Genomic DNA, 22,945 nt, shown 5'->3' on the forward strand with positions numbered 1-22,945 from the left:
TCAAGCGACCCACAACAGCAGGAATTGTTCTTCGATTTGTGATAGTTAACGCACGTCGGTACACTAGGTACTTCCTATTAAGTCAGATACAACAAGTGAATTGAATTGGACCCGAGAGTTGCAGTAAAAAATTATCCATTGTGTATACTCTAAACAATTGTTAGTGCATTCATTAAACACTTATGGATGCTCCCAACAATCCGTCATGCTATAGGTGTATTCCGCCCTGTGTCCTCTGTGGCAATCATAACAAGCAGACCCTATCCTAGTTCAGAACCGCATCTTCCTTAGTACCCACCCCCAGTAGCTACGCTACGTAACGTTGATATTCAGGGAGCTTGAAAAACAAATTGGACACGGCTGAGCAAAACCCAATACGTGTAAGTTATTGTACTTGCTATATGCATTAACTACATATGTATATGTCTTGTTAGCCAAAACTCCCATCGGCGATGGTAGCCAGTTAGCTAGCTTGCCATCCTTCGCTAGCTACAGTAGCTAACCGAGCCAGCACAACCGATTATGTCCATTTCTGTTTCACATCTTTGGAGTTATCATGCCTATTCATTGTCCTAGGTAACTGCACTATCATACTAATTTACATCTATTGTCTCAGATTTTTCCATTGCAGGTGTTATCTCTGGATGGGTATTTTGACGTTATAGCCATCACAATCATTCGGATCCATGTCTTTTTTGGTAAGAGTTAGTGATGACAGTCCTCTGTTGAAGTTGACGAGCAGCAAAAGCATTCCAGTCACTTTTTCAATAAATAACCATGTGGGGCCTAGTGATTTACAGTATGTGTTGTGTATCACCATGAGGATTAGTCCAGACTACGCAGTTTATCCGCTCTCTTCTCTTTCTCCTTTTTACACATGCATTGCACCTCGTTTTCTCCGTGTCAGCGTTGGGTCTCAGAGAAATTGAGCGTGGAGAGTCTGCGGGATTTGGAGTTATTTGGAGGTGAGATCCAGGTGTATTATTAACGGGTTCTCCCAGCAACCGCGCGCACATCAAGCTATTCATCAGCTACAGAGTTGCCTAGCTAAAATATGATATGCCAGCCATGTCTCTGTTGCAGCTTTGCCAACAAGATTATTGTGCAATCTTTGAATGCAACAACCCCCTACAAACAATCTTAAAATAAAATAATTGAATAATTACTTCAATAATTCATAGATCTACAAACATACCACACAATACAGAACTAGTATACAAAATAGCCACAGCTTGCTGTATTTAATTTAATTGAAATGCTTGTTATCACAGTTTGGTTTGTGTCTGAACCCTGGTAGTTATTGATTGTTGTTCTCTGTCTGTAAAGTGACAATCTGAAGATGATGTAACGTAAACAATGCAGCAGATGAAAGGCCCCAATGTCATTAGGAAAGAAATCTCTCCTGTTTACCTTTTTAAATATGTAATATTGGCTTCACAAACAAACACTTGGCTTTAGAAATGCTTACGTTGAGAACAGTTAGCCTAGCCCAGAAGAGTAAAATGTTATTGGGTTGACTATATACAGATCAATCAAACAGTCTAGACTCTAGAGGGTTGGGATGGGATGTGGGGAGGTTTACTTTGTTTTCAAGCTATGCTTCATGTTCCTTTTTCCATCAGCTTTTTTGCACCTAATTGTTGCATGTGTCCTTTTTCTGTTAATGAGGTGGGTGGAGCATCTCTGCACCCTTTACATTGTATTGCTTTGTCTAGTAGCAAAGGTAACAAACTTGTCTCTCTAGCTTGATGACATGCATCAAATGGATTACATTGGGTATATCGGATGTTTTTATTCTTCCTAATTCATTGATTTACGGGTGTCTGAGAGGATGATTCACACTCATTCCAAAGAAAGAAATATGTCACTGGCTGAATACATTGCCATTTTTACATCTTACATCAAATGGATCACACTGTAGCTGTCGTAGGTAAAACTAGGGCCGTAAGTCATTTCTGTATTTAAAGGAACAGTTCGGCCTACCTGATGCCTTCTGTTTACTCGTCATGATTAAGAGAACTGGTTCAGACAATTTTTATATGTAATGGACTACATCCAGCAGAATGAGTCTGACCAGCAATGTTGAGACAAATGCAATATGCTCCTCCAAGCACACCGTGAACCTAACGATTTCGAAGCTGCCTTAAAGACAGACCTATTTTGTGTGTATGTTTGTTTATTTGTCATTGATGTGGTTTCTCTATCCCAGAGCAATCTCAGAGAAGCTCTCACAGGAACGTAAGTGCAGCTATCCTGTCCACTGCAAATGATTCTTTTTGCCACCATAAGCCTTTGTTCATGTACATTGAATGAGTGTGTATGTGAATGAATTCACAAGCCCCGAGCCTGGTACTATGCATGGTCATGTGATTCACCATGTTGCTGTGTGTGCGCTTTGTGCTATGAGGCCCATCCCACTTCACCCACCATGTTTGTTATTGGGGGAGGTGGAGAATAGGTGAATCTTATAGTAATTCAACGTCATAGGGTTATGTTTAGTATAAGGAGACAAGGGGGTCAATTCAATCATATTAGCTACGAAGAGTTTGGTGAAAGTAATAAATGCCAATTCCAATGATGTAGCTCTGTACCCCCCCCCCCCCCCCCCTGTGCATGGTGGCCTCAGAACATGGCCGATTAGTGTTTGCTAACTACTTTGATATCAGGTGATCCCTGTCTATTAACATTGTGCTTTTCACCTACGATATGGGTTGATATCCCTGAGGCCCCAGGTTACAGGGGCTATTTTGTCTTCTAGTTTAAATGCCTCAATGGGTCCTCACTAATCCCTCACGGTGGTCTTGTTGATGTGCAGCTGTTGTTGGGAGCTGTGATTTTACCTTGTCTTTGGTCCCCCACTAAATGCCCTCCTCACTAAATGTGACTGATACTGTTCCATGTGCTGTATGAGGTGAACGTGATCTGTGAACACTGTCTTTGTTTGTGGTCCGTGTAGCCTTTGGTGTTCCTCACGAGAAACGACATGGAGGTGAATGGGTGGGGGCTGGTTGTCAAGGTCACCAGCTGCTGTTGATGCTTGTGGACTACAGTTGGATGGAGTTCCATGTGTTCTATTTTGGCAATGCATGGCAACCCCTTCAGAGTCTGTCTTAATGTCAACATCCACCTCTCTCTAAACCGGTCACCATGGAAACGCTTCTGATGCTTCCGATGCGCCCACACTGCAACGCTATTCTTACGCATTGCCCGACGATATTTTTGCACCCTACGAATTAGCTGCCGTGCTGCCACGTCTTGTCAGTTGCCAACGTTTGAGTGGCAGGAATCACAGTTGATGACTTGATTAAACATTTTGTTACAAAACCTTAGCGTACGCTGTCATGCACCCCCTGTTGTCAAACCAGTGCAGTGACGCCCCCAGTTCTGTTAACCAATCAAAAGGAACAGCTCTTCCTCTGCATGAGTCGTTTGCTGCCATCTAGCCAGGCCTCTCTGGCCGCCTAGCAACAACCAGCATCACGCTGACCCAGCCTATCGGAGTCACTGACACATGGCCTACAGCACTCTAGCACTAACGCAGCCTGTTGCTTCTAGCGTTGACTCGTATCTGCGTTGCCCTCCGTTCTCCCTCCCCAGGCCCATGAAGACAGCCAGGAGAGCCTGACCTCACTCTCCAGACGGGGAACCATGGCTAGCTTCCTCCCAGACAGCGGTGCCTACGAGCTCCTCACCGTCATAGGTGAGGCAGTGACAGGCCCTGGGGGTCAGACAGGGCGATTGGGGGTTTAATGTGCCCAGCGAATGTGTCTATATATATATCTTTGTATGTATACATGTGTGTGTGTGTGTGTGTGCGCTAACGAAAATGTGCGTGTTTGTCATCCAAGGCCGTGGCCTGGAGGATTTGATGACTGTGAACCTGGCCAGATACAGACCCACAGGGGAACACGTGGCCATCCGTCGTATTGACCTGGAGTCCTGCACCAACGACATGGTTGCCTACTTGCAGGTCGGCCTCCGTCACGGCTCCCTCCACCCCCCCGCAAGCCACGCCCACGGCATGCCATGACATCATAGGACAAACACTTCCTCTCCCCTGGCTTTTTATATCAGTCGTTACATAATGTCCTCATCTGGCCTCTGTGTGGGCCATCACTACGCCTCTCTCTCTCTCTCTCTCTCTCTCTCTCTCTCTCTCTCTCTCTCTCTCTCTCTCTCTCTCTCTCTCTCTCTCTCTCTCTCTCTCTCTCTCTCTCTCTCTCTCCTCTCCCTCTCTCTCTCTCTCTCTCTCTCTCCGACAGTGTGTTTTCCTCCCCTTTCAGAATTAGACCCCAAATCTCTGCCTGTGTTTTAGTGTCTAAGCTGTCGTAACGTCCTGTCTGTCGCAGGGAGAGCTCCACGTGTCCAAGCTGTTCCACCACTCCAGCATCCTCCCCTACAGGAGCATCTTCATCGCTGACAACGAACTGTGGGTCATCACTCCCTTCATGGCCTACGGTGAGGAGGAGGAATTGAGGCTTCTTGACGAAGGCATTCCCCTGGATCCCCTGTGGTTGTGGATCAGTCAGGGGTTGGTGGAGGGGCCAACGTCTCTAAGTCCAGCCTCTGTCTCCCTGTGTCTGTAGGGTCAGCCAGAGATCTGATCAGCACCCATTTCGCAGACGGGATGAGTGAACTGGCAATCGCCTACATTCTTCTGGGCATTCTCAGAGCCCTGGAGTACATCCACCACATGGGCTATGTACACAGGTAAAACACAACGGCACCACTCTGGTTCATGTTCTCTGGGTTGAGATGCTCTCACTGACCCCACGTGTGTGTGTTGGCAGGAGCGTGAAGGCCAGCCACGTGCTGATCTCTGCCGACGGCCAGGTGTGCATGTCTGGGCTGCGGAGCATCTTCAGCCTGATCCGGCACGGCCAGAGAGCCCGGGTGGTCCACGACTTCCCCCAGTACAGTGTTAAAGTGCTGCCCTGGCTCAGCCCGGAGGTGCTGCAGCAGGTACGCTCGCCCCTCGCCAGACATCTCACCATGGGGTCTCGGTGCCAATGACGTGGCATAAGTACTGGACCGTCCCCACGACCAATCATCTGTCGGTCTCTCTCTCTCTCTCTCTCTCTCTCTCTCTCTCTCTCTCTCTGTGTGTGTCTCTCTGTGTCTCTCACCAGAATCTGCAGGGATATGACTTCCGGTCTGACATCTACAGCCTGGGTATCACAGCTTGCGAGCTGGCCAATGGCCATGTTCCCTTTAAGGACATGCCAGCCACACAGGTGAGCACCCAAACCGACCTCTTCTTCCTTCCCTCGCTCTTATCGTTCCTCTCTTCTCCAATTCAGTCTCGCTCACTGTCCCATCTCACAAGTCGTGGTTCCTCTCCCCCCTTTCCTCCATCTCTGTCCCCCAGATGCTGTTGGAGAAGCTGAATGGAACAGTACCGTGTCTGTTGGACACTACCACCATCCCTCCAGAGGAGCTGACCATGAAGCCGTCCCGCTCCGGGGCAGACTCGGGCATCTGCGAGGGGCCCGGGGCCGGAGGGGCCCGCCACTCTAACGGGGAGCCCTCCTCCTCCTCCTCGGCCAACCACCCCTACAGCCGCACCTTCTCCCCACACTTCCACGCCTTTGTAGACCTGTGTCTGCAGAGGGACCCCGAAAAGAGGTGAGCCCGTGAGCCCATTAATCAGAAGGTTGCCGGTTTGGGTCCTGGCCGTGCAAAATGACAGTTGTGTCCTTGGGCAAGGCACTTCATTCTGCTAAATGACTTAAGTGTAAATGGGGGGGTCACATGGCTGAGCGGTTAAGGAGTCGGGCTATTCATTAGAAGGTTGTTGGTTCGATTCCCAGCTGTGCAAAATAACATTGTGTCCTTGGGCAATGCACTGCTGTGTACATAATGCATCAGTGTGTACCGTATACGCTGAAGCATGTTGTGGTCATTTCAGTAATGTTGGATGTCACTCTTCTCCCAACAGGCCATGTGCAACCACTCTTATAGGTCATTCCTTTTTCAAACAGGTGAGCAGGACCCTTTTCCAAACTCTAGTCCAGGATATAAAAAGAAACAAGTCTAAATAAAGGGCTGTTCATTAATGTCCTTGTATCCTTAATTCATCCTCATTCATCTGTATTGAAAGAGCCTGGAAGGTAACAGTGGTTTCGGGTGTGTTTCCTGCAGATTAAGCGCCGGCCATCAGAGGCTCTTCCAGAGCTGTTCCGGCCCGTTTCACCCATCACCAGCTTTGAGAGCGGCCAGCCTCAGGACTCTCACTCTGGGCTGGCTAGCCTGGAGTCAGGCCTCAGCTACCTGGATGTGGAGGACTGGGACTTCTGACAATGGGAGGACAAACGGATGTTACGAGGAAGAGGAAATTCTCTGAGAACACTGGACTGGAAGGACCTTTTTTTTTTTCTGGCACGTGTAAATAATTAAAACTTTAAACTACGGAGACTGAAGTTTAAAAGCCAGCGGCCATCTTGCCTCCCATTGCTGTATCTTGCGAGCTTTACCCTAATAGGTGCATGAGCAAAAAGCCCATGCACAGCTCTGCTGTCTATCACACACCGCTAGGGTTAAACTCAAAGCCCTCTAGACCCACCACGGAACACTGGAGAATGTCTTGACTCTTTACCAATGGAGGTGTTACATCAAGAGACAGTTCTTCTATAGGAGATCAAGCTATATCCTCCCCAAGAAGCATCCTCAATGGACTGTCTCCAGAGGAGGATTTGGCTTCATCTGCCTGTGTATACAGAGGTGATACTCTACCTCTGTCAGTGTGAGCCAATCACTGATCTATTCCAGCCTGGAGGCCTGCCTGCCTGTCTGTCCACAAGGAGAATTATGATGGTGGGGAGTCGCTCATGTTATCTTACCATGTGATGTTAGATGACCTGGATTCAGTACCAACAGTTTATGAACAGTGTTTCAGCGTCTCTTTACAGCTAAAGAGAAGCACCTTGTGTTGTCGCCAAGCTCCTCGCGTCGTCACGTGTTTCGTCTCACGCTTCACCCATAGGGGAAGTGACATTTGTTGTTCTCAGTCGATTGCTAACTAGTTCCTGTGTACATGCGGTGTCATCTGAGGTCAAATTCTTCTTGGTCCACTGTCACATTTTTGTCTCTCTCTAAAAGTGAACGTCACCATGGTGCTTGTTTCTGATTGGTTGTGTGCATGTGGAATTAAGAGTATGTGGAGCTGAGCAGGAGAAAGTGTCGAGTGTGATTATTGACCATTTTACTTGATATTAAACACTTCACCTCAACGTGTAAGAAAAATATGATAAAAATTCATTTTTAATCCCAAAAAAATGTATATTCACAAAAGACAACAGAGCTTGACAATTGCTTACATCCTTTCTCCCAAAAAAAACACTCAAATCTGATACTTGTCCCCTTGGACGAATCAGTGCGTTAAGAGAAGGGATGACAGGATCTGGGGAAGGCTGGATGGGGCTCAGTCTGCTAGTCGTCCTCATTTGAGGGCGGCTGGTCGATCATGGCTTGGTGCTTCTGGATCTTGGACATAAGCTCTGGGACAGAAACACATGAGGGAAGCAAAAGTTTAAAATGTGTTTCACCTGACAAAATATATTTGCCAACACATTTGTGTTTTAACCCATTAACAATGTAGTGTAATCTGTAAGACAGTTGAATATATTATCAAGTTTAAATGTTTAAAACTATCAAGTTTAAATGTTTAAAACTGTCAAACTATCATCATCACCTTTAGCTGGGTTGAAGACACCGTTAGTCTGGACGTTACAAACGTAACACCGCTTTGACTTCCTATAGTGTTGCAGGGCGCACGTCTCACAGAAGTAATGCTTGCACCTAAGATCCAGAGGTCATTCATTACTGCTACAGAAACTGCTTCTCGTCTACACCAACCAAGACTTTGAGGTATCAGTGTCTATGTCTTACTTTGTGATGACAGGATTCTTAAAGGACTCCCGGCAGATGAAGCACTTGAAGGGCAGGTCCTCCTCGTCACTGCTCACCTCATAGTTCTCCTCGTCTACACACAGCAACACAGCGATGAGCAGGAGAATCACTGAGATCAGAGCGACATTACAGAGCATGGCCCTAGTCTTCTGTAGACCTCAGCGTGGGGTGAACTCACCGTTGGCACCGTAGCGGCCTTCATCCAGCTCCCTCTCAATCTGCCAGCCGTGTTTGTAGTCGGATCGGTCGTGGAGGAACTTACAGCTGTCTGACGGGAGGAATAATACAAACAGAAGGGGGCTTAGTTTTGCCAAAGCTGGTTTAGTTGCTATAAAGTGAGACTGGAGTCTGATGAGTATAGGTACAGTTCTGTGGCAGATGCTAATTTGGCAAAGGAACCCTTTGGCAACATGGTGCTCACCTCCAAAGCCACAGAAGCCTGTCTCTTTGTAGTCTTTGCAGATATCTGGCTGGTAGTCCCACCTTACTGTGGCCCTCAAGTGTTCAGGGGCCCTGATTGGACCTTTCCTATCATGGGACAGAGGTAGAGGGGAGGAAATAATGCACAATGAGCTCACGTTCAAAGCTGTTTTTTCTACATCTGTGTTCCTCACTGCATATTTGTGTTCACTCACCTGACCATGCCCGAGGATGCATTGCCCATGGTGGAGTCTTTAGGTTTGATGTATTTGTGGTAGTTGTTTATACCGCGGTATATTTTATCATCTTCTTTACCTGTCAGCTCCTAGTGACAGAATACGTCATGAGAAATCATGTATTTGCCTCTAGCCTTTTAACAGGACACCCAACACCAAATGATAAACTGATATTGTCCAATTAGCTATCAAGCTAAATAAAGCAACGTTTACCTCCTGAATCTTTTGGCTCCTTTCGAAGATAGACTGAGCATCCTTATCCTTCTCGGTGTCCAATTCATACACTGCAGTCGCACCCATGTCCTCCGGTCCTTCTGGTTTCTACACATTTAAGATGACTATTAGCACGATGAGGGAAGAATGGACAGAGCTCAAAAAGTGGCAGTTACGATTCGAAGGTAAAGATAAACTACAGGCTTTAGTAGAGAGAAATCTCAGAATGTTTGGAGATCTTAGAAATGTGGACTCACTGCCGACCGTGTGGACTTGTAGGCCACAGTAACTTTCTTCTCTTGTTTTTCTTCATCACTTTCGCTGGATGACACCGCCTCTTTCTCTACTTTCTTAGTCTAGGATGCAAAACACATCATGAACTAGTATATGTTATGATTCAAACGGCGAAAACTGGACAGTAGAAATGAGCAGAGAAAAGGCTTTTCGTAGGCTGGTCAAGAGTACACTTTACCCTCTGAATCATGGGGTTGACTCCAGAAGTCTTCTTCTCTTTCCTGACCACAGCATTTTTATCTTCATCACTGTTATCTAGGCAGAACACAAGAAAACGGAATACACGATAGCAACACGTAATTGTAAGCCGTTTCAAAGTGTGAATGGACGCTCATGCACTGCAAGTCGGATCACTGTACTTGAGCTGCATTTAATAACAGACTTGGGCAAACGTAAGCTAGCAGTAACGCAGCGGTGTCTAGCTAGATACTAGCAAAATAACAAATGGTTAAAACACCTAGATGCTACAATGAATGATGTCCTAACATATGTATATAATTCATACTTTCTCGTACTGTACCAGACTAAATGGGGCTCGCTGTTTAGGCTAACAAACATAGCTATATTTCATAGCAAGTGATTACATTAGCTTGCAAGCTAACAGGCGAACTATTATATAATTTTATGAACCAAAAATCAGCAGTGCGGTTTTCTTCAAATATCTTTTTACCTTTTTCGCTGTCACTGGCTTTTCTTTTTCGTGCAGAGAATTTTTTTGACGACTTTTTGAAAAGAAAAGTACATGTTGATTTAGGCTCATCTGATTCCGCCATCGTTCTTTCTGTTCGATGCAACCTGCATCAACAAATCAGCAATAGCGAACAACATTGAAACAGCGACCCCAACCGTAGAGGAGACATGTTTTCCATTGGTTTATTCTGAGGCACACCATGCCACCGTGTGGCCAAAGATAATATCACCATTTATTTGCTAAAATAAACGTTTTCCATGCATTCAATTTAGACGATTTCTCGGTCCAGTCGAAATTAAGAATGCATTATGGATAAATTAGTGGGCGTTAAAGGAATTTGCATGAAGAACACCTAGTCATAAATGTTTTCAGTATAGGGTTATGTGCAAGAAGTCAATCGTGAATCGAATCGTGAGCGTGCCGACGTAGCTGGACACACTCCTAGGATAACCTTCTCCAGCATCCCTACCGCGGAGGACAGCGGAATATCTGTATGGCATAGTCCCGCGCGGAGGGAGGGGTCCTGGTGCAAGGTAACAGAAGGCTCCGTGCCGACGAATGGAGTCCGGCTGTTTACAGACAGCAATGGCTATGGGTTTGACATCGAAAAAGGCATCTACTCGGAGCGTCGGCGTGGAACGAAAAAATCTCATCACTGTTTGCAGGTATAGCGATGCGGATATGTGTATGTAGGCTACTTAAGTGTGGATTTTCACACGCCATGTATTGGCTCATCCTATTGCTAATGTGGGATATCAAATAGCCAACACATGAATGGTGTTTATTAGGCTAAAATCTAAATTTCATAAATGTTCTGCCTTGTCTTCCCATTAATACAATGTATTATCTACAACCAATTCTGTTATTTTGTAAACCATCATTGGTGAGTGAACCATAACGAATGGTAAAATGAAAGGACATCCATAGCTACATAACCTGAAGGTTTTCACCTTCAGATATCCCCCAATGGCCTTATGAGAAAGAATTGTAGGCCGATGCGGTTTAAAGGCATCGCTCCCCATGACTGGCAAATGATGACGAGGGCCTGTTAGGGACAAGGACAAGGCTCTGGAGAATACTCAGTTACTGATGACGATAGCCTTCATTTTTGTGAATTGACAATTATACCCAACATAATTTTACATTGTGAGAATGAAGGGCTTGAATCTAAGAACGTATGACCAGTTCAGAGAAATAGATATGATATAAAACGTTTTTGTGTGTGTGTAAATCTTGGTTTTGTTTGTTATTTTTGTGCTGCCTGTTCAGTGTTGTGATGCACAATGCATTTAAGTCACTCATTCCTTGATTGTTTAGATGGACCACAGGTCACGAACAGAGCCAGGATTGTTACATCAGAAACGTGTGGGTCTGTGGTTGGCAGATTGTATGTTAGGGATGTGAATATGTTATCTCTGGGCACCGTATGCTGCGTCGTGCCCTTGCTAGAAGGTTTGTGAACAGTGTGTACTGTCACTCCTGATGAGACCCAACCAATGCTTGAAGGAGCTATTGTTCCAGGCTGGAATTACATCAGTTTAGTAGCGTTGGCAACATTTTTTGAATGATGAAGACGTGGTCACCTCTCAGTCATCTTTGGTGTAATATCATTAACATCATCGCTTTATATTACACTGGATGCGGCCACGCTGACTGTGAATATGTTTTGCATTGGCATTAAAACATTTGACAGATGAATGAAAACGACAAAATGCAAAGCGATTTCTTTTATTACCTCTATGCCAGAGGTTCTGCCTGCCTTTAGTGACACAGAACAGTTGTGTAACAGAACAAATACAACAATCACATACAACATGCCTCAAAAGAAAGAAAAAGTCACAATACAGACTTCTGAGTCTTAGAGAGATTAGCGAGAGCACAACGGACGTTTGTTGCCACTTTTCAGTGACTGTTCATGTCAAGAACATTTTAATCTAAGACACTTAAAAGACGAATACAGTGGACACAAGACTAAAAAGTAACGTTGAAAACATTTTGTCATCAGTAATGCTAATTAAACCATTCCATTCACTTTTTTTTTCTCCTCTCAATTAAGACAGATTACATTTGTCTGAGGGTTTTGCTCCCAAGGTTTGACTGTTTGAAAACATCTGTGTGGCTGTCAGATCTGCCTATCTCTCGTTTAGCACCAAAGCATACAGTACATGGCATTATTAATCTAAATGGCACTCAGGGTTCTAGATCACTGTGGTCTTGCCAGACAATTTCCTAGTGACAGCTCATGTTCTGGGGGGCTGTTCAAGTAGACAAAGGGTATGACCTTCAGTCACACTACAGGGAAATATTGACTGTGGCCTTAGGCCCGCTGTTTGCGAATTGAATCAGGCAGGCAATGTCTCATCTTTGTGTGAATCAGCAGGCACAGATTACCAGGTGCATGACCATGATATGGAGACTAGTTTGACTGACAGACAGATACACAGCTACTTTCAGATCATTAGCCAAGAAGCCCGGCAAAGCACCACATTAGTGTTCAGTTAGTGCAGCCAAAACATTAACAGTATTCTAATGGAAGGGTGTATTTTCAATTTAACATGCATAACTATTCCCCTCCTTATCATATCATATACATGTAACATACAGTACATCAACACATATAGATTAACATCCCACTTTTCATTAGGTGAAATGAAATCCATTTGTGGGATATCTTTTGTTATAATTATTACACAGAATCATGCCCTGTTTTGAGTTTTCGGGGTCCCGGGCACATAAAGTCATCATGGGCACGTGTGCAACTAGTTTATTATCAGGGGTCATACATTTGACGTCACAGGAAATAAAAGCCATCATGGTTTTCAAAGGCACATATGGAACCCTGTGGACTGGTCATACTACAACTCACAGCTATATCTAACACCCATTGATGTGGCTGGTGTTTCGGGGTCTTCATCATCAGTACTGTGTCAATATTTTCTGAGACATAACATGCAAAGCAATATCGCTACACTGGGGAGTCTCATCTGCGTCGGAAAGATCATGGGTATTTATTATGCATGTGCAAGGTGTGTGTGTGACCTAGCTTGGAAAGGTCTCTTCTTTATAGGGAGTCAGATGGCTGAGTGGTTAGGGAATTGGGCTATTACTCAAAAGGTTGCCGGTTCAATTCCTGCCCATGAAAAATGAAGTTGTGTCCTTGGGCAAGGCACTTCACCCTAATTGCCTTGGGGGGAATGTCCCTGTACTTACTGTGAGTCGCTTTGTATAAGAGCGTTAATGTAAATGAAAACTTCTTTCAATTCCTTAATTTACTACTTGATTACTTACCTCAACAATGTTTGAGCTGTAGCTATGGTAAACATTTTATGTTAAATATGGCAAGACTAGAGTGTCATTCTGGTTTCAGATCTTGAAATTGTCCTGAAGTTGTTCCAACTAGGGTTTACAGACAATTCCATTTTTATTCTACTCTACTCTAAATCTAATAGAAAAGGCCATAAGCAAAACCAGCTAACCGCTAGGCGATTGGTCATCCCTTTGTGGGTGAACAGTGTGACCTAAGAGTCCACATGTGGAGGTCCCAGACTGGATGAACCCTGATGGCGGAGACCCGTTGAACCTAAAAAAACAACATAAGTTGAATAAGATGAGACAAATTGATTTTTCACTTTTTACTTATTTTCTCTTTTACTGTAGCTCGTTTAACCCTTCCGGCTTTCTTCTTCCACTTAGAAGTGGCTGCACCATAGCTTTTTGTGCATGTTTACTGAGTAGCATAAAAACCTCTCGTCATCTCCCTAGTCTTGTGTACTGTCACTCTAGACTTGTGCCCTATTTATTTATCGCAAGGTTTATTGGCATTGCATTGACAGACACTTACAGCATTCATTTAAGATGACTATTGTGTTTTTGCGACTCCAATCCTGTCATGTTCATTTTCATTTGACTTTCACATATCATGCAGTTCCTCCAGATACTCTCAGTTCCTCCCATCCCAGCCCTCGGGGGTCTTCTGGCACCCTCCTTTAGTTGCACTTGCACTGACCATAAAACACATAGCCTGGACGCTCACACACTCAGGAGGAGAAACACATGAATCCTTAGGACCTATTGATTCTATTTTGCATTTTGTCTGTTTGACCAAAAGTGTGATATTCCCAGCATGACAGAAAATACACAAACGACTGTAAGCCTAGGAGGTCCAGGGCACAGTTAAGTGTTTCTCCTTGGCTGAACTCCTGTCCCCTTATTGTGAAGTAGGGGACGGCCTAGGGTGCACAGCCCAGAACATGTCTCTCACACCCCAGACGGTGTCTTATTACGCTGGGGCCTGTAAGATGTCCTCCTGAGTCAGCTGATCCTGCTGGTTATGCCAAAACTAAAGAGAGAAGAGGAGGACAGAGAGTGAAAGAGAGATGAATCAGGAAGTGGCTGAAGAGGAGGCTCAAAGGATTATTGCTTTCAAATGAAAGAAGTATTATGATAGTGTAAGTGCTATGGCAAATAAAACAGAACTGTGGGTAAGTACAGTAGAGGGGGGGGGGGGGACAAGGAGAACATTTGAAGAGAGCTGAGAAGAGACCTGGCCAGAGTCCAAGGCGAGTGAGAGGGGGCACAAAAGATGCTTGTTATAAGGCAGTGGTTGTTTTTCAGTGTCAAATCGTACCAAGAGCATGTTGCTGTGGTATTCCAGCCATTTGCATTTCAGGCATGCCAGCTATTCTCGCTCTTCAACTCCCCTTCACATCAAGACCTCCTAGTCAATAGAATAACTGAACACCTTTTTGAGAACTTTTTTATGACATGGGCAATTTGTGCTTGGTCATCACAAATACCACAAATATCAATGAAATCAGACTTTATAGTTAAATTGAGTATGCAAATTCATTTTGGGGGTGTGTTGCACACAATTAACTTAGCATTGGACTCAAATAATCATTTGAAGTCATGGATATAGCAGAACACACGTTACAATGCCATCTATCTGATGTAATTCTATTACTACTGACCTGTTTCAGTGGTAAATCCTGCAGGATAAAAAAAATGAAAGGTCCGAAAGTTACATAATCCAATATTTTAGAAGTCAATTTGGATACCCCTTTGCAGATGTTGTACCGATGTCCGTGGTTCCCCAGCGACAGTAGAGTTTTGTCTTTTGATGTTGGTGATATTGCTGCCTGTCCCCCACACCCAGTACTGAGACCCCGTGTCATCTAGAGGGTCTTGCGCTTTGGAAAGAACGCTTTCCGGAAAGATGTAGTGGTGGTGCCCCTGCTGAAGGAAGCGCTGCCCAGGGCAATCTTGGTCTTCCCGCTCGTGATGGTTGAGGCGCCTAGAGAGGTGGTTTTCTTGCCCCTGGTGATAGAGGAGTTGCCCATGGCGATCTTGGTCTTGTCCCTCTTGATCTTGGTGTTGCCCAGGGAGAGAGCAGTCTTCCCTTCGGTAATGCTGGTGTTGCCCATTGGGGAGAAGGTTGTCTACCTGACCCGGATGAGGTGGTGGATTTTGGGGTTCACTCGACACAACGCATCGCACACTCATGCAGCACACCCTGCTCGCCAAGCCTTGGGTGTGATAGTAACAGTATGTGCAGCCCAGACCAGAGCAGAATGCTAAGCGTGGACGGTGCAACCCCCGTGGCACATAATGCCCTCGTTGAGCTTGTGGACGTGGGCTCTGGAAGGCCGCATACCACCCATGTGTCCCTGTGAATGGACAGAGGCTGAAGTAGGAGGCTGTAGCCTATCGGGGGGCCCCTGACAGTGGACCGATTGTCCCATCGCCACGACGACACAGGATGGCTGAAGGAGACATTGTTGAGCAGGGGACAATCTGCGGTGACATCACTATATTCTGAGGCATTGTTCCCTATATCCCTTGATTGTAAGGCATTGCCTTTGTGTGATACTGTTAGAACTGATATCAGGCATATCATTAGAATGTGAGCCATGATAAAGGCAGGGTATCCTGGGAAGATGTTCATGCACTGGCTTTGGCCTCTCCCTTCCTGTCTCCTGGTTTCTGTTTGATATCAGGATTTGGTTCCATGGATGTTCGGAACTTAAACTAATTGTGACACAATGAAATTGTACTAATTCTACGTCAAGGTTTGTCACACAAATACTTTCTAAGAAGAATTCCTAGATAGTTGTCTTCCACTTTAAGACTGCGTTGTCAAGCAGATCATTACGATCATTACAAGTTCCATTTGTGAACAAAACAAATAAGCCAAACAACGTTAAATTAAGGTTATTCTTTATGAGCACCATGTTACATCTGTCAATCTTGACATAAACTTTCTCTAGATTATAACTGTCTTGCTAAACATAGCATAATTATTGTAAAGCATGTAACCCTCAGAATTTAAATCAGTTTCACTAGCATACAAGCTGGTTTTCTATCGTAAAAATATGGATATTTTGAATCATATATGTGGAACTATATGCCATACATATGTGATGTATTCCCAGAGCTAAGAAGGACACTCTCTTGTGTTTTCACATACATCACACACAGCTGCTTCACACTTCCCCGCCCTGCCAACACAGCACCAACCACATCTCATCACTCACACTTCTGGACAATGCTCTCAATGTGTCTCCAGGAAATCTTACTCATCCGATTTCAAGCCTGTTAGATCTGCAACTCATTTAGCACTGTCCCCCACATGGGGGCTTAGTGCAGTGTTTCTGTGTTCGATGAACACTGAACAGTTTTAGGATCGTAACATATTCATTTTGGGTCGTGGAGAGATCAAAGGAATGCTTAATTGTAACATAAACTTAATGCTTCACATTTATTACCAACACTGATTTTTATCGACAAGACTTTAAGCCACTGACCTGCTACAATTGACAACATAAATATCCCTTAGTTTGCGTGTGTATCAAGTATTCACAGGTTAAAATCCCAGTAGACGTTCCTTTGAGTTTGGTTGCCCCTGGTGAAGGTGGTTTTGACCACGGACACAGACTTGGCCCCATGGCGCAAGGTCAGCGTGCTCAAAGAGCTGGTGTTTTCGCCGCGTGTGACAGAGGTTGTGCCCATAGTGACACTGGTGTTGCCCAAGGTGATGGTGGTTCTGGTCCAGGAGATCGATGATTTTCCCCAGGAGATGGCGTACTTAGTTCTCAGAACCAAGGATGTGCCTTTAGTGAAGGTGGTCTTGCTCGACAGGAAGGTGGTTTTCCATTCACCGCTAGACTCTCTTTTTGATGTCTTTGCTGGTTTGGGAGTCTTAGCCCCGGTGCCTGGCGTCCTGTCCATCTAGGTGGTTCTGCGCTTGGGCATTAGTGCTTTGCGGAAGGAAGTGGTGGTGGTGCCTCTGCTGAAGCTAGCGCGGCCCAGAGCGACAGTAGTCTTCTCTCTCTGGATGGTGGATTCCCCCATGGAGGTGGTGGTCACTCCCCTGAAGATGGAGGAGTTTCCCAAGGAGACGGTAGTCTTGCCCCTGGCTATGGAGGTTCTGCCCACGGCCAGGGCAGTCTTGCCCTCCGTGATGCTGGTGTTGCCCATGGAGGCGGGCAGCCCTTGTCCTGGACTCTTGACTACTAACTCGCACACAGCATTGCATCCAGCTCCTAATGGTGTGTGGGGTGTGATTGCGAGGCCAAAATGCTGCCAGATGAAATCAGTGTCAGGAGCTGCCCTAAATAGATCAGACCACAATATATAAGGGGGGAGAAGGGGGTGGGGGGGGGGTTCTTTGATTATAGCTGGTCCCTTAGAAAGTACAGACAGAGGGACAGACAAGACCCAGTGTGACCTGGAAACTCAGAGAGTGGACAAAGGCTGCAACCCCGACGACCGTATCATCTGCCACTGGTTTGGGACACAAGGGGGTTAATTGTGCCGTCGTCACGGCAACGCTGCCTCGGACCTGAAGGGGGGGCATTGTGCCGCACACAAGACAATCGGGGGTGACCTCAGTGGGCTTTGATGGCATTGGTCCCACCAAGCTCCTCCCACCTATTGTTTTGCGAGTTTCAAATACAGAGGTGCATTTGTCTTTGCTGTGTGTGGTTACACTGTAAAAAAATAAAATAATAATCAAAGCTGCACTGTTATAACTACTGGCTAGGCCGCTCTCCACCCCGCTGTGCAGCTGATATGCACATTTACAGTACACATGAATAGCATGTAGCAGATATTTTGTATGTTATAGAAATATTTCTATGTTTTTTTTTTTGTCCCTCTCTCTTAGATTTTCAGTGAAGACTCTACTGGAAAAGTACACAGCCGAGCCCATTGATGACTCTTCCGAGGAGTTTGTCAACTTTGCGGCCATTTTGGAGCACATTCTCAGCCACCGCTTCAAAGGTAACAGGGCAGGCAAAACCCATCACATATGCACAGATGGCTACGGTAGCGTCATGCAGTTACTCTATTTCTGTAAATAATAAATGTGCGTCACAAAACTGGAAGAAAAGTGACACTTAAAGGTCAGTACAGTAGATTTATGAAACTGGCTGATTATTTCCTTGGCTGAGCAAGACTGATGTATTACTCATATCCATGTGTGTGTACTGCATAGTGTCGTTTGGCAGTGTTTGCAGACACTGTGTGGGCTGTTGTTGGAGTTGTGAGTCATTCTTGTGTTTTTAAACTGGGGTCCAGGTCCTGGAAGCTGGTTCAGCTCAGATGGACAGCGTAGTTTCTGGGACTACATCCGGTTGGCATGCAGCAAGGTGCAGAACAACTGCATCGCCAGTATTGAGAATATCGAGAACATCAGCACCTCACGCGCAAAGGCAAGGACCGTGACTGTGTGTGGTACACTCTGTGTGTGTGTGTGTGGTATACTCTGTGTGTGTGTGGTATACTCTGTGTGTGTGTGGTATACTCTGTGTGTGTGTGTGTGTGTGTGGTATACTCTGTGTGTGTGTGTGTGTGTGTGTGTGGTATACTCTGTGTGTGTGTGTGTGTGTGTGTGTGGTATACTCTGTGTGTGTGTGTGGTATACTCTGTGTGTGTGTGTGTGTGGTATACTCTGTGTGTGTGTGTGTGTGTGTGGTATACTCTGTGTGTGTGTGTGTGTGTGTGGTATACTCTGTGTGTGTGTGTGTGTGGTATACTCTGTGTGTGTGTGTGGTATACTCTGTGTGTGTGTGTGTGTGGTATACTCTGTGTGTGTGTGTGTGTGTGTGGTATACTCTGTGTGTGTGTGTGTGTGTGTGGTATACTCTGTGTGTGTGTGTGTGTGGTATACTCTGTGTGTGTGTGTGTGTGGTATACTCTGTGTGTGTGTGTGTGTGTGTGGTATACTCTGTGTGTGTGTGTGTGTGTGTGGTATACTCTGTGTGTGTGTGTTTGGGGTCATGGGAAGAAGGGTTCTCTGATTCCAAAAGCATGCGGTCCTCTGTCTCTCTCTTTGTTTCTCTGTATTTATTTCTCCCTCTGTCTATTTTCTCCCGTTTTTCGTGATCTGTCTGCCATCTTCCTCTGAACCCGTCTAGGGGCGGGCATGGATCCGAGTGGCACTGATGGAGAAGAGAATGTCTGAATATGTTGCCACAGCTCTGAGGGACACACGGACCACCAGGTCAGTATGGACCAACCATGATAAGCTACAATGTCGTCCACCCGCACCGTGCTCATGCTCAGACATGAGCACGCACTCACACAACACCACCTAATCTCAGGACCTGAACACTTTGCATTGTAGGAGGTTCTATGATGATGGCGCCATTATGCTGAGAGAAGAGGCCACAGTGTTGACTGGCATGCTTATCGGGCTCAGCGCTATAGACTTCAGGTGAGGCGTCACACACATTTCATCAGAATAGGAGGAATGAAGGATGTCTGATGGCTGACCGGCCGTGCTAAATAACATTGTGTCCTTGGGCAAGGCACTGGAGAATGTCCCTGTACTTATTGTAATTCCCTCTGGATAAGAGCATCTGCTAAATGACTGCATGTAAATGTAGAATAGGACACAACTTACAGAGTCGATACAGAATATTTCAAACATGCACAATGCTCTCTCTCTCTCTCTCTCTTTCCAGTTTTTGTTTGAAAGGTGAAGCGTTGGATGGGAAGTCCCCTGCAGTGATTGACTACACACCCTACTTGAAGTTCACTCAGAGGTCAAACGCTACACTTTGTGGAGAGCTTAGAAGACCGCAAACAGAGTGGCACGGACGTGTGTTCTAGTACGATCCCTGTGTGTCTCTGTTGAGCAGCTACGACTACCTGAGCGACGAGGAGGACCGTTGCAGCGTGGACAGCAGTGCTAGTGATGAGAGTGTCCCCGAGCACCCCTACATCCCCTTGGTGACCGACGACGAAAGCTGGAGCACCAAATGTCGCAAGATGGAGCAGAGATTTAAGATAGTCTACGCCCAGAAGGTGATTCCGACACGTCACTCCGGGCAATGTACTGTAAAAACATTCGATATCAATAGCCAGATTAAAAAGTCTTTGATGCAAACGAATAACCCTTATTTCCACTGATAATACAAAACACCAGTTTACACGGCACGCACTGCTGCCACTCCTCAACGTCCACCTCGGCGTCTGTGCGTGTCTTTGCGTTGCCAGGGCTACCTGGAGGAGCTGGTTCGTCTGAGAGAGTCCCAGCTGAAGAACGTGGAAAGTGAGAACAAGCGTCTGAGCTCCACGCTGGGGGAGCAGGGTGTCCAGAGCCTCCAAGAGAAGAAGGAGCTGGAAGCCATCGTGCTGGAGCTACAGGCACAGCTGTAAGAGAACACAAACTGGCCCAAAGCAGATTCTCATGTCCCGGTGCGCTTTTACGCACTGGGACATGAGGATACATATGCAATTGTCGTTCTCTTCTCATCCCATTTTTTTATGCTGATAGTTTTTTAAATATAGTGTACTCCTTCTAGCACTGCCCTCATCCCCTGTGATTCCTCTCACCTGGCCAAACACCTGTCCATCCCTCTGGTCAACCAGTGGCCCTCAATCCCAAACAACCAGGGGGACGTCAAGCTCTTTCGCAGGTAACATTTCCACAACACGCAGCACATGGATGATGTTTTGGGCTGTTCCACCTGTGTGCCTATGATTGACATGCATATGCAGGTGCACAAATATAACAGCATTCCATGATGCTGGTTTACTTTTTCAGAAGAAGTTTCCACAGTCTGGAGCTGCTTTCTGCTGAAGTTAGCCTGAACTCCGAGTCCCAGAGAACAGATGGCAGAGAGAATGGAGATGCTGCCTGGTCTTCAGCAGGTATACAACTGAAGACTCATTCTCACCAAAACTAACCCTTTGATACTGATATGCATACGTACAGTACTGTCCATGTTTTATTGTGGTCGCTGACCACAGCATGTTTTAAGGACAGAATTTGATCATGTTTGTTCTCTTTTTCCAGATAAGGACTACACCCCATCTATGCTTGGTCTGTGTGGTTCTCTGGCCTCCCTTCCTAGCTGCAAGTCCCTGGCCAGCCTCAAGTCGAGCGAGTGTCTGGTCAACATCAGTACTGAGCCCAGCCCTGCTCTTTCTCCCAGCTAGGGGGCGCCACATCCAGGCTTCTCGAAGTGGCAACCCGACAGCCAACCCCAGCCCTCCCTGCCTATCTGCCTGGTGATGCTGCATCGGCCATGATGAACAACACGGCAACCATCAACACTGTCGCCATCCTTGTCCTTCTCAACTCCTCCGCCGCCTCTCGTTCACAAACAATAGAGGGAAAGAATCTATCCCTATTTCTTGATTTCTATATGGATACATTTAAAGTGATGATACAACAAAAAGCATAAGGTACTTAAGTATAAACTCTACGTATAAGTTCTGTGATCTTTGCCCATGCAGTAATTCACTTACCTTTTCCTACACACTTTCTCTAGCCTTGCTGATGTATACATTTCTAGTTGGACTTGGTCTTGGCCTGTGCAGGATCTTGCTGTGCTTTTGATTGCCTCTATGCCACTTCCTTTCAGGAAAACAATTCAATTTAAGTTCCTTCACCAACAATTTCTCTGACACTGATAAATCTCCTCAAAGTACTGTTTGTGTGTCAGTGTTACCCAAGCTCAGCCCGGGGCAAGTCAGAATTAAACAGAGCTGGAATGACTATGGAAGCAAATCAAATTAAAATTGGAATAAGAATTTATTTCAATGTTTAAAAAAAAACATTTGGTGGTGTTTAAATGTCAATATTAAGTATTCAATTCAAAACATTATGTCACTGATTAACTTCCATAGATGACAGCTCTTTGCTTTTGGAAGCAGTCCTATCTGTAGGTAAACAATATGGTTGGGATGGGATATTGAGAGAGTTCTGCTAATAGTGTAGATGTGTGTTTGAAGCATGTGAATGACTGATCATTGACCCTTTATTTGGCAGGTTTTCCCACTCTCCAATGGGCATATCATAGACCTGCTTGGAGTAATCAGACAGTATAACTTTAGTTAGTGTAAATTTGTGCAGCAGTTAATAAAATCTATTGATGCATATCGCCATGTCTTTGATATTTGGTTTATTGGACATATTTTATAAGTCAACTATTCTGTTCTTTCAATTGATCTATTTTGTTATTTTTTCAATTACCAATGCTATTTTTTGTTGTTGCAATAAACAGCATTTTTGTTTATGCCCATCACAGTGTGAGTGAATGATTTTAAACAGTGAGACATCTTGTGTTCTATTGATGTCACTTTCAAATGTGTCCAAATGATGTTCAACACAGCTTATGCGCAACAAGCCACTCTACAATCAAGGCTGTCTTTTTACTGGCTTTGGCTGTAAAAGAACCAGATTTTACAGAAGGTACAACTTCCGTACAAAACATCATCAAGACCGCTAGTAGTGATCAAGTGAAACGTAGTTTCCCATCCCTGGTACAAGGCAGTACATGTCGTTGAGCGCGTGGGGACGGCGTTGTCCCCTACAAACCATGGCCGCAAACCCTAAGCTGAACCCAAACTTCCTACTGCACTGTTGTCTGTGGGTAAGGTACCAGGCAGTGATTACTTTTCATTCTGGTCCTTTTTTCCTTTGAGGTAAAGGCTAGAATAGTTATGTAAATACCTTGACTCGTGAAAGCTGGTTGCCATTCAAGGTAGCCAGGTAACCGTGGAGGTGTCAACGAGTTCACGTTCGAGTCATACACACCTCAAGGGGAAATTATGAAAATCACACCACTGGACTCACTGAAACCATCTTAAACAACGAAACTTGCCCAAATGAGAAGGAGGGAAGGGGGATGGGTGGTGTGTGGGTGGGTGAGAGGACGCCGCACGGCACGCT

General features: G+C 45.4%; 4 protein-coding genes and 1 long non-coding RNA gene across 10 annotated transcripts; 2 read left to right on the plus strand and 3 right to left on the minus strand.

The window, feature by feature from the left end:
- The first annotated feature begins 227 nt into the window (after positions 1 to 227).
- strada (STE20 related adaptor alpha) lies at positions 228 to 7,253 on the plus strand. Of its 2 annotated transcripts, XM_084678732.1 has the most exons (13): positions 228 to 380; positions 617 to 698; positions 908 to 965; positions 2,210 to 2,238; positions 3,598 to 3,700; positions 3,849 to 3,970; positions 4,350 to 4,458; positions 4,587 to 4,710; positions 4,791 to 4,962; positions 5,130 to 5,234; positions 5,369 to 5,625; positions 5,939 to 5,981; positions 6,142 to 7,253. In XM_084678732.1, exons 2-13 carry the CDS (start codon positions 687 to 689, stop codon positions 6,295 to 6,297), a joined length of 1,290 nt encoding a protein of 429 aa, XP_084534858.1. In that variant the 5' UTR covers positions 228 to 380; positions 617 to 686; the 3' UTR covers positions 6,298 to 7,253. The 2 variants fall into 2 exon arrangements, with proteins under 2 accessions (XP_084534858.1, XP_084534859.1); XM_084678733.1 differs by lacking the exons at positions 228 to 380; positions 2,210 to 2,238.
- rnf113a (ring finger protein 113A) lies at positions 7,243 to 9,896 on the minus strand. Its single transcript, XM_084678734.1, has 10 exons — positions 9,742 to 9,896; positions 9,250 to 9,326; positions 9,035 to 9,133; positions 8,778 to 8,885; positions 8,544 to 8,653; positions 8,330 to 8,436; positions 8,087 to 8,176; positions 7,888 to 7,981; positions 7,691 to 7,797; positions 7,243 to 7,496 (listed from the first exon to the last, which is right to left on the minus strand). The coding sequence occupies exons 1-10, from the start codon at positions 9,842 to 9,844 to the stop codon at positions 7,429 to 7,431; spliced, it is 963 nt and encodes a 320-aa protein (XP_084534860.1). The 5' UTR covers positions 9,845 to 9,896; the 3' UTR covers positions 7,243 to 7,428.
- Positions 9,897 to 9,968: 72 nt separating this feature from the next.
- On the plus strand, positions 9,969 to 22,289 carry rundc3aa (RUN domain containing 3Aa). Of its 3 annotated transcripts, none has more exons than XM_084678730.1 (11): positions 9,969 to 10,427; positions 17,927 to 18,042; positions 18,340 to 18,473; positions 19,179 to 19,264; positions 19,388 to 19,477; positions 19,728 to 19,808; positions 19,905 to 20,103; positions 20,263 to 20,420; positions 20,571 to 20,684; positions 20,813 to 20,919; positions 21,065 to 22,289. In XM_084678730.1, exons 1-11 carry the CDS (start codon positions 10,321 to 10,323, stop codon positions 21,205 to 21,207), a joined length of 1,335 nt encoding a protein of 444 aa, XP_084534856.1. In that variant the 5' UTR covers positions 9,969 to 10,320; the 3' UTR covers positions 21,208 to 22,289. The 3 variants fall into 3 exon arrangements, with proteins under 3 accessions (XP_084534856.1, XP_084534855.1, XP_084534854.1); XM_084678729.1 differs by having other exon boundaries at positions 19,905 to 20,070; positions 20,816 to 20,919; XM_084678728.1 differs by having other exon boundaries at positions 9,971 to 10,427; positions 19,905 to 20,070.
- On the minus strand, positions 11,475 to 15,313 carry LOC146252990 (uncharacterized). Of its 2 annotated transcripts, none has more exons than XR_014731916.1 (2): positions 14,733 to 15,313; positions 11,475 to 13,342 (listed from the first exon to the last, which is right to left on the minus strand). It is a non-coding gene; the product is annotated as an uncharacterized LOC146252990 (long non-coding RNA). The 2 variants fall into 2 exon arrangements; XR_014731917.1 differs by having other exon boundaries at positions 11,475 to 14,101; positions 14,733 to 14,941.
- LOC146252991 (uncharacterized) lies at positions 15,517 to 21,799 on the minus strand. 2 transcript variants are annotated; one of them, XR_014731915.1, is made up of 4 exons: positions 21,520 to 21,658; positions 20,602 to 20,743; positions 20,269 to 20,418; positions 19,102 to 19,202 (listed from the first exon to the last, which is right to left on the minus strand). XR_014731915.1 is itself a non-coding variant. In XM_084678735.1 (3 exons), the coding sequence occupies exons 2-3, from the start codon at positions 21,558 to 21,560 to the stop codon at positions 16,990 to 16,992; spliced, it is 423 nt and encodes a 140-aa protein (XP_084534861.1). In that variant the 5' UTR covers positions 21,561 to 21,628; positions 21,723 to 21,799; the 3' UTR covers positions 15,517 to 16,989. The 2 variants fall into 2 exon arrangements, 1 of the variants encoding a protein (XP_084534861.1); XM_084678735.1 differs by lacking the exons at positions 19,102 to 19,202; positions 20,269 to 20,418; positions 20,602 to 20,743 and adding exons at positions 15,517 to 17,371; positions 21,723 to 21,799 and having other exon boundaries at positions 21,520 to 21,628.
- Positions 22,290 to 22,945: the final 656 nt, after the last annotated feature.

The sequence above is a fragment of the Hypomesus nipponensis genome, chromosome 17, assembly GCF_054491055.1.
Source record: "Hypomesus nipponensis isolate SF chromosome 17, ASM5449105v1, whole genome shotgun sequence".
Taxonomy (NCBI): domain Eukaryota; kingdom Metazoa; phylum Chordata; class Actinopteri; order Osmeriformes; family Osmeridae; genus Hypomesus; species Hypomesus nipponensis.

Excerpts from the sequence above, each read along its gene's own strand:
- strada (XM_084678732.1), top strand. Across the intron at positions 3,701-3,848 it reads CGAGCTCCTCACCGTCATAG|GCCGTGGCCTGGAGGATTTG; the intron begins GTGAGGCAGTGA and ends TTGTCATCCAAG. Across the intron at positions 4,711-4,790 it reads CACATGGGCTATGTACACAG|GAGCGTGAAGGCCAGCCACG; the intron begins GTAAAACACAAC and ends GTGTGTTGGCAG.
- rnf113a (XM_084678734.1), bottom strand. The coding sequence starts at position 9,844 with ATGGCGGAATCAGATGAGCCTAAATCAACATGTACTTTTCTTTTCAAA. Across the intron at positions 9,134-9,249 it reads TCAACCCCATGATTCAGAGG|ACTAAGAAAGTAGAGAAAGA; the intron begins GTAAAGTGTACT and ends TTTGCATCCTAG. Across the intron at positions 7,798-7,887 it reads AAGAATCCTGTCATCACAAA|GTGCAAGCATTACTTCTGTG; the intron begins GTAAGACATAGA and ends TCTGGATCTTAG.
- rundc3aa (XM_084678730.1), top strand. The coding sequence starts at position 10,321 with ATGGAGTCCGGCTGTTTACAGACAGCAATGGCTATGGGTTTGACATCG. Across the intron at positions 19,265-19,387 it reads AGGGACACACGGACCACCAG|GAGGTTCTATGATGATGGCG; the intron begins GTCAGTATGGAC and ends TTTGCATTGTAG. Across the intron at positions 20,920-21,064 it reads TGCTGCCTGGTCTTCAGCAG|ATAAGGACTACACCCCATCT; the intron begins GTATACAACTGA and ends CTCTTTTTCCAG.
- LOC146252991 (XM_084678735.1), bottom strand. The coding sequence starts at position 21,560 with ATGTATACATCAGCAAGGCTAGAGAAAGTGTGTAGGAAAAG. Across the intron at positions 17,372-21,519 it reads GAGAAAGTGTGTAGGAAAAG|GGCAGCTCCTGACACTGATT; the intron begins GTAAGTGAATTA and ends TGATCTATTTAG.